The 8,028-nt window shown below is 54.1% G+C and overlaps 2 protein-coding genes across 2 annotated transcripts; both read right to left on the reverse strand.

Annotated features, from left to right (window-relative positions):
- Nucleotides 1-980: 980 nt before the first annotated feature.
- LOC147646183 (serine/threonine-protein kinase PAK 3-like) lies at nt 981-4,138 on the reverse strand. The gene is made up of 3 exons (XM_086873824.1): nt 4,017-4,138; nt 3,134-3,251; nt 981-2,741 (listed from the first exon to the last, which is right to left on the reverse strand). The coding sequence occupies exons 1-3, from the start codon at nt 4,136-4,138 to the stop codon at nt 2,580-2,582; spliced, it is 402 nt and encodes a 133-aa protein (XP_086729950.1). The 3' UTR covers nt 981-2,579.
- LOC147646184 (uncharacterized) lies at nt 4,037-7,801 on the reverse strand. The gene is made up of 4 exons (XM_086873822.1): nt 7,196-7,801; nt 6,702-6,739; nt 5,782-6,286; nt 4,037-5,573 (listed from the first exon to the last, which is right to left on the reverse strand). The coding sequence occupies exons 1-4, from the start codon at nt 7,722-7,724 to the stop codon at nt 5,506-5,508; spliced, it is 1,140 nt and encodes a 379-aa protein (XP_086729948.1). The 5' UTR covers nt 7,725-7,801; the 3' UTR covers nt 4,037-5,505.
- Nucleotides 7,802-8,028: the final 227 nt, after the last annotated feature.

Consider the following 8,028-nt stretch of genomic DNA (forward strand, 5'->3'; position numbering starts at 1 on the left):
AAACACAGGGCAGGCTTTTCCCTTGCATGGAGCACTTGGGCCTTCCCCGGGCCCCTTCTGCCCTCCCGCAGAACCAGAGGCATTTTCCAGCGCACACAGTTTGTAAGCAAGAGCCGGCTGCAGCCCAGAAGGCTCCAAGCGCCTCCTTCCAGGCTGACTCTGCAGATGCCGAGGCTGCTCTGGGCTCTGCCAGGCTCTGCTGGGGCTCAGCTCTGGGCGAGGCTGGGCCCGCTCTCCCCTCGCAGTGCTCCGGGCAGCTGAGTCACAGCGGGAGAAGGACAGGACACCTCAAGGGATTGAGGTTTAACAGAGATTTTATTCAAATAACTGCCATAACAAGCAGGCTGTCCTAACTATTCTAACTAACTAGCAGTCCTAACTACCCTAACTAACTACTTGTTCTAACTACTGTAATGAAAATTGGCCTCCTGTGCTTCATCTCCTCCTGCGCTGCTCCCTCAGTTGCTTTGCTGCAGTGATCAGAGGGGTCAGGCTGGAGAGAGGCTTGGCTGATGACAAAAATGGGTGCTGCCCAAGGGATAAAAAAGAAAGAAATGAACTGTTACTTTCCAGACTCAAGTTCCTCACAGGCTCTGTTGCAACAGGACAAAGGGGAATGGTTTGAAAGTCAAGAGAGGGAAGCAGGCTCAGATTAGATGTAAAGAAGAATTGCTGTAGCAGGAGAGTGGGGAAGCACTGAGAGAGGGAGCCCAGAGATGTGGGAGGTGGCTCCTCCCTGGAAACATCCAGGCTCAGGTCAGGCAGGGCTCTGAGCCACCTGATGTGCTTGAAGATGTCCCCGCTCGTGGCGGGGCACCAGCTCCAGATGAGCTCGACAGGAGCCTGCCAAGCCAAAGCAGGCGAGGATTCTGCTGGCTTTGCGTGTGAAAAGCAGCGGGACTGGAGATGATGGGAGGGGGGCCCCACAAGAAAAGCCCTCCCTGGCGCTGCCGTTTCCCCCGCAGCCGCTTGGCATTCACCTGCAGCAGCTCCTGGGCAGAGAAGCGCCGCTCCTCGTCCGGCTCCAGGCTGCACTCGAGGAAGTCCCGCAGCAGAGCCGACAGGCGCCTGGGCTCCTGCAGCTGCGGGCTCCCGTTCTGCCGGATCAGAGCGCGGGCCTGCAGGAAAAGCAAACACAGCGCTCTGACAGCTTCCTCCACACCCACAGGTGCTCACATCCAGCCCGCTTTCTCTGCCCCAGCTCCCCGGGCACTTTCCTCCCTGGCACAGATGCTGCTGCTCACAGCTCATTCTTCTGGGCCAGCCAAAAAACCCAAACCCTGGTGCAGCCACAGCCATTGCAACATCCAAATGATCTTGCCTTCAGAGCCGATTGCACTGGCTGACTTTGTCAGTAGGAACCTCCATCAGAAATAGCCCATTTTGCTTCTCCAAATACAGACGCCAGCTTTACAGGCCATTTTCAAGAGTCAGTGTGGTCTGCCTGTGTTATTTCAAGGGATTCTTACATCAAATGCATCTCTGCAGTGCCACTGACACTCAAGTTAAAAGTATTCCTGATGCCCCATGCCAGAAACTGCCAGGCAAGGAACAGCAGGTTTGTGTGGCTGAAGGCTCAGGCTTGGTGACACAGAGAAAGTAGCTTGGACTAGGAAAGAAATGTGTTAGACTGTGGGGATGTTAAACAATCATCTTCATGTTTTAGACAAGTTTCCCAGTGAGAAGAGCCAGGGGGGAGTTCATCTCACAAAACCTCTTTTAGAAACTCCTCCAGAAATCTTGTTGGGTTTGGGTGTGGGTGTTGGGGTTGGTTTGGGGTTTTCTGCAAGACAACATTAGAGCTGATGCACTTGCTTCATGTATTTGGGTGATCCTCACAAGAGCTGCAACAACTTAAATGCCAAAGCAAATTGTTGCTGGAGACTGCAGAATATTTGTCTGTGTTCAGGCTCAGGTGCTGTGGGAATTCCCTTCGCGAGGTGCAGAAACCTCCAGCTGCTCCTCCCAGTGCAGGGTCACCCTGTGCTCACAGGCCTCTGCAAAGCCTGGAGAATTTGCCTCTTACCATGGCCCCCGTTTGCTGGAAGTAAGGAGGTTCTCCTTCCACCATCTCGATGGTCACAATGCCAAAGGACCAGATGTCCACCTTGGGGCCGTAAGGAGAACTGGTCACAACTTCTGGGGCCATCCAGTGAGCAGTGCCCACCATGGAGCTGCACTGGTCCTGCTCAGGGCTGAGCTGAGCGCAGAGGCCAAAATCAGCTGAGGACAGAAACAAGCACTGTCAAAGGCAGCTGCAATGAGGAAACCAAGCACAAAGATTCCCCACTCTCAGTCTGGGAATGCAGTGCTGAATCCAGCTGGAAATGTCCTCAGGGCTGTAGCCAAGGAAAGATGGAACTGGACCCTGAAAGAAGTCCTCAGCTTTCATGCTTGGCTTTACTGATTTCCTTTGAAGCTTTAGATTGCAACTCCTGCCCCTCTGGGAGGGCCATACCCAGAGCAAAGGCACTCCTGACAGCCTGCTCCTCTCCTGAGCTCTCTGCACGGGGCAGCCGCTCTCAGCTGGCAGCAGGGGCCGGGCAGTGCCACCAGCAGCACTTGTGGGGCTCTGGCCCTCACTGGGAAGCAGCCCCACAGCCGCACCCCGGGAGCGCCGTGCCTGGCCAGGAACACCCACCCAGCTTGACAGAGCCGTCCATTCCCAGAAGGATGTTGGAGCTCTTCAGATCTCTGTGGATCACCCGGTTGGAATGGAGGAAATCCAGGCCCTGCAGACACTGAGAGACAACAAGAAACACGAGGGAAAAAATCAGAGGCCAGAATATATCATACAAGAAAGGACAGTTTAGAATTCTGCCAGCAGCAACTTTGCTGTGACAGCCCAGGAGTGCAGTGCAGACAAGCTCCAGGCAAAAGGTTCAAGGCAAAGCTGAGAACAGGAAATCAGATCCAAAAAAGACAGAGAGTACCACAACAGCAGGAAAGAAGACAAGAACAGAGTAGAAATGCAGTGATATTTGCTGGCCATTCACTTCAGAGGCTCTTTCCTCTCCAGCTCATAAAAACAACACAGAAACAAAGGCCTGAGCATGGAGCCACTCTGCTCTCACAGCCTCTTTGGAAGGACCATGGTGTCCCAGCCATGGGAAGCACAAGCAGGATCCCTCACCTCCTGACTGACAGCTGCCATCTCTCCTTCAGCCATGCGTGTCTGTCTGACAACGTCCTGCAAAGTTCCTCCATCCATGTATTCCATCACCAGCCAGAGATCTCCATCAACAAGGAAGCTGGAAGAGGAGAACAATGGCACAGAGATGAATGTGCATTGCTCAGTTCCCCCAGGGAAAAGCCCAGAGTGGAGTTTTGTTCCCAGGTCACTTGTCAATGAGGACAGAATCAGATGGAGAGACATTCCTGCCAGGCTGCACAGGCCTTGGAATCTGCACAGTCTGAAGGAGAAGGAGGCACCCGGGAGAAAGGAGAGGCCTTAGATGGCAAGCAGGTGAAAAATGCACTTTAGCCACAGCCCAGCTCAATGTGGAACCACAACACTTGTCCCCAGCTGCTTCAGCATCTGAACTCATCAGTTCCACCATTCCCTTTGGAACAAGGCAACACAACTTCCAGAGTTATGCAGGGGAGGAGGCCGTGCAGCACTTGGGGCAAAAGCAGTCAAATGCTTGGAAAACCTTGCACAAAGTCCCTTCAGAAATAGGCAAGGCCATTGAAAAATGGGAAAATCAGGCATTTCTGGAAACAGGAACCTGGTCTTCCTGTCACCTGCAGCAATGGGACAGGGCTGGGAAGAAGAAGCCAAGGAAAATAATTTCTACCAGGTTTTATTAGCACTTGCTGTAAAACACAGCAAATGGGGTCAACTTGAAGAAAAAGCCAAAGCAAAGCAACAAAAGCACATGGAAGGAGTGAAGTGCCAGGCTGTTGTTCTGGGAAGATATGGCCGGGTCAGGCATTTTCAGAACAGGCTACAGACTGGGGATGCCAGGAAAGATGAATGCAGGGCCCGTGCACGGGAGAAGACCTGAAGCACTCACCTGTCCAGAGAGTTGACAATGTTGGGGTTCTTCTTGTCCTTCAGGACCACGACCTCATTCACAGCTCGTTCCCTGTTGTGCCCTCTGAGACTCATTTTCTTGATGGCCACCTGAAGGGACATTGCAGACCTTTAACTGGAGCAGTCTGTGGCAGGAGGCCACAGCAAACACGGAGCGAGTCTTTTTGGAGCGAGCGAGCCAGGCTGTGCCAAACTGCCTTGGGATGGGACACCAGAGCTCAGCAAGTGCCATTCCCACAGCCCATTGCTCTGCTCGCTGGGGCTGTTACAGGACTCATGGCCAGAGACATTTGGCTCTGTAAGCTCTGCAGAAATGCTCCCTCAGCTGTCAGCCTCCAAGCTCTAACAACATTCTCTGCACCTACAGTCTTCTCAAATGGCCTCAGCACTCTTAGGATTATTATTCCAACACATTTTGCAAGCAGGAGGTAATTCTGTTTCTGTGCACACAGAGCAAAACAGCCGGGAACCCTTTAGCAATTCTATGGCATTTGGCCAGGATTTCAAATGTCCCTGCCCTGTTTGGGATAGCACAACAAAGCAAACGTGCACATCCATTGCTCAGATAATCCCTGTCCCAGCTGCCACTGACACCAGACCCAAACACAGCTGCAGGGTTTAGGAGAGAGCTTTGCTCTGCACATCCATCTTCTCATTTCTCTCCTGTCTCTGTGGGGACAGCTGCAGTAGGACTAAAACCCCAAACTGAGCCCAAGCAGGATCTCTCCTTAATTAGGCCTTGAGGTATCCTGATGAAACTCAGGATGATAAAACTGCTAAACAGTGTTCCTGTCTGAGGCTGGGATGAAGGTAAATTGGGCCTCAGTCTCCACCAGCTGATGCATTCACACTTTTAGACATGAAGACCAGGCCAGTGTGTCCTGCTCTGACAGACACCACTGCCCTCCTTGCCTTCCTTTGGGCACTTGAGAAGGACCAAGTCTGTCTCAGCTGTGCTCTGCAGGCTGACCCTGCTCTGCCTTCAGAGGAGCAGCCTGTGCAGGAAAGCTCTGCTGGGCCCCACAGCTCCAGCCACAGCTCCCAGCAGAGGGGAAAGCCCTCGAGAGCTGCCAGACGTGCTGGGCGTGTTGACACTGACCTCTCCTCCCGTGGCCCTGTCGAGTCCTTTGGAAACGGTTCCAAAAGCCCTGGAGACAAAACAGCAGAGAAGAAAGAAGCAGCGCTTTAGGCCCTGGCAGTGAAAGCCAGCCCAGACAGGAGATCTCTGCTGCCTGCAGCGTTCACAAAACACCCGAGTGCATCCACCCTTCAAACAACAGCACAGCAGCCACCAGCCCTCTGCCATGCAAGGTGCCTTCTGACCACAGTTATCAATTCTGATCAGCCCTGAGAGGCAGAAGCATCGTACCCCAGTGTCTGAAGGGGTTTGGAGCTCTCCTGACTTCTCACTGCATCCTGCACCAGCAAAATACCTGGGCCCTGCTTGTGCAGAAGTAACTGCCTTGCACTTACCCTTGGCCAATCTGCTCCAGTTCCAGGTATTTCTCGGCAGGCTCCCCCACGCTCACGGTGTTCCCTGAAAGAAACCAGGGGGAAGATGCTCCCTCTCAGATGAGAGCCAGAATGCAGCCCCACTCCCTGGGGCCGGGAGCCCCTTGCTCTCAGCTGGGGAAGGACAATAAATGACCCTGTGCCATTCAGCTGCAGAGCAACCCTGGGTGCAGCTGATGCTGAGACACACACACAGCACCCTGCTCTGGCACACAGGAACAGAGCAGACGTACTCAGCTGCATCAGGCTCCACTCCCTGCTCCCCTCTGGCTGCAGGGCTGTGCTGCTGTCAGAATGTTCAGCCCAGGATCCTGCAGCACAGGGAGCTTCGGTGTCTTCTTCAGGAGCAGAGGGAGGTTCCTCGTCCTCTTCCCAAAGCAGTGAAGGCTCCTCGTCCTCTTCCCAAAATGCTGCTGGTTCACCCTCCTCTTCCCAAGCCACAGGACGTTCTCTGTCCTCATCCCACACTGGGAGATTGCTGTCATCCTCGTCCCATGCCATGGGAGCTTGGCCATGCTCATCCCACACCAAGGGACATCCACCGTCCTCGTCCCACACCGGGAGATGTCCACTGTCCTTGTCCCACACCGCGGGAGCCTCGCCGTTGTTTTCCCAAACCGCGGGGTGTTCGCCCTCGTCTCCCAGAACAGCGGGAAGTTCACTGCTCTCTTCCTCCTCTTTGGCCTCCTCTTTGCAAGCAGAGGGAGCCAGAGGAGGTGCTGATGCTGCTTTGGTGCCCTGTGGACAGACGGGAGCGTGAGGGACGAGAAGTTCTATCTCAGTTATCACCTTCTTTATCCTCAGCTACACATCCAGCTGCACTAAGCAGAAATAGGGTTCAGAGCTGTTCAAACTAACAATGGGCTAAAGCCGACATTGCCACTTATTGTTGGGAATTCCATATTCCAGCATGGCTAAAGCCAGCAAGCAATCTTCTGCTTGCAAAACCAGTCCTGCAGCTCTTCAAAAGCTCTTCAGAAAAAACAGAGAAAACTGCCAGGGATCTCTTTGCTGCTGCTGCTGCTGCTGCTGCTGCAGCAAAGACACTGACAGGAACTTTCCTTCAGCCTCCCAGGCTGGCACTCGGCTGCCACACGCCGAGCTCACAACTTGCTGCACAATTCTGAACACCAAAGCTTCCTTTGCCACTCACCGAAGGAGGAGCTGCTCGGGATCCACGCGTGAGGTGCCCTGCAACAGGAGAGGGAACGTGAACCAGATGTTGTTAGGAAAAAACTGCCTGTGGTGGGAAATGAGCAAGGCAAGCCCGAGAGAGCATTTTGCTTTCACAGCATCCCTCCAGGAGCCACAGGCCCTTCACACAGCAAGCAAGAGAGCAGCACAAAATACTGGGCTGTGTCAGCTCTTGGCTGGAGCAGCAAACGGAGGGAGTTCCAGGCTCTGCTGCCACAGACTCCCCGCTTGAGGGAACAGAACCCCCCCAGGCCTCATTGCAAATGCTGTGCACGCCCCGCTGGCTGCAGACACCCCCTTTTTCAGCTGCAGCTGCTGGCAGGAGCTCTCCCAAACCAACCCTGTCCTCAGGGCAATTTGGTTACAGAGTCAACTCCGTTCCAGTGGAAGAACAGAAAGCACACAGCAAGCCCAAAGCCACAGAGGCTGCACCGAGGGAAAACCTCAACTTACGTGCCAAGTGGGTTAAAAAATACCCCGAATAAGCCACAGAGAACAGAGTGCCAACTGCAGCAACCACTTGCTGCATCATTTTGGCTGCGCTGCACACGTCTGCAGACTGTACCCCTGCAAGCACCGAAGGACACCCGTCAGGGGCTGGGCTGGCTGCTGAGAATGCCTCGGGCAGGAGGATCCTCTGACAACGAGCAGGCGCCCAGAGCCGCTCTGGACACTGAGGCCTCCGTGTCCCACAGCAACGGGAACACCACGGGGACGTGGCAACGCTCCTGTGACACCACAGCAGCCGCTCACCCAAAAACCGCCTGGAAGCTTCTCCTGTGTCACAAAGGAGCACAAAGAATCCTCCCAGGGCACGGCCTATTGCCCAAAGGATCCAAGAGGAACTCTGAAAATGCAGCAAACAAGGACACCCCATAGCCCAGCCTGAGCACTGAGGAGGAACGAGGACAGCACCAAACCAAAGCAAACACGACCTGTAGTCACTGATACTGCTGAATAAAACCAGCAAGGCTTGTTCCATCTGGAATCTTTGTTCTAGTTCTAAAAACAAGCAAGATTCTTCAATGTAAATATACAGAAAGCAGGAACTGGGGAGGAGGTGGGATTAAGAAGGAGGAGGAGCAGGAGGAGGGAGAAAGGAAAAGGAGGAGCAGGAACAGGAATAGAAGGAGAAGCTGGAGGTTCCAGTGCCCCCTGTGTCCGCAGCACCCCCGGCCACGGGCCCATCGCCCCCACTTTATCCTGCAGGTGAGCAGGGAGGGGGAGCTGGTCCCAAATCTGTCAGAGGGGTCCCTGAGAGGGTCCTTTTATTAGGGTGTGTTTGG

This window comes from Cyanistes caeruleus, unplaced genomic scaffold (assembly GCF_971803275.1).
Source record: "Cyanistes caeruleus unplaced genomic scaffold, bCyaCae1.hap1.1 HAP1_SCAFFOLD_116, whole genome shotgun sequence".
NCBI classification, from domain to species: Eukaryota; Metazoa; Chordata; class Aves; order Passeriformes; family Paridae; genus Cyanistes; species Cyanistes caeruleus.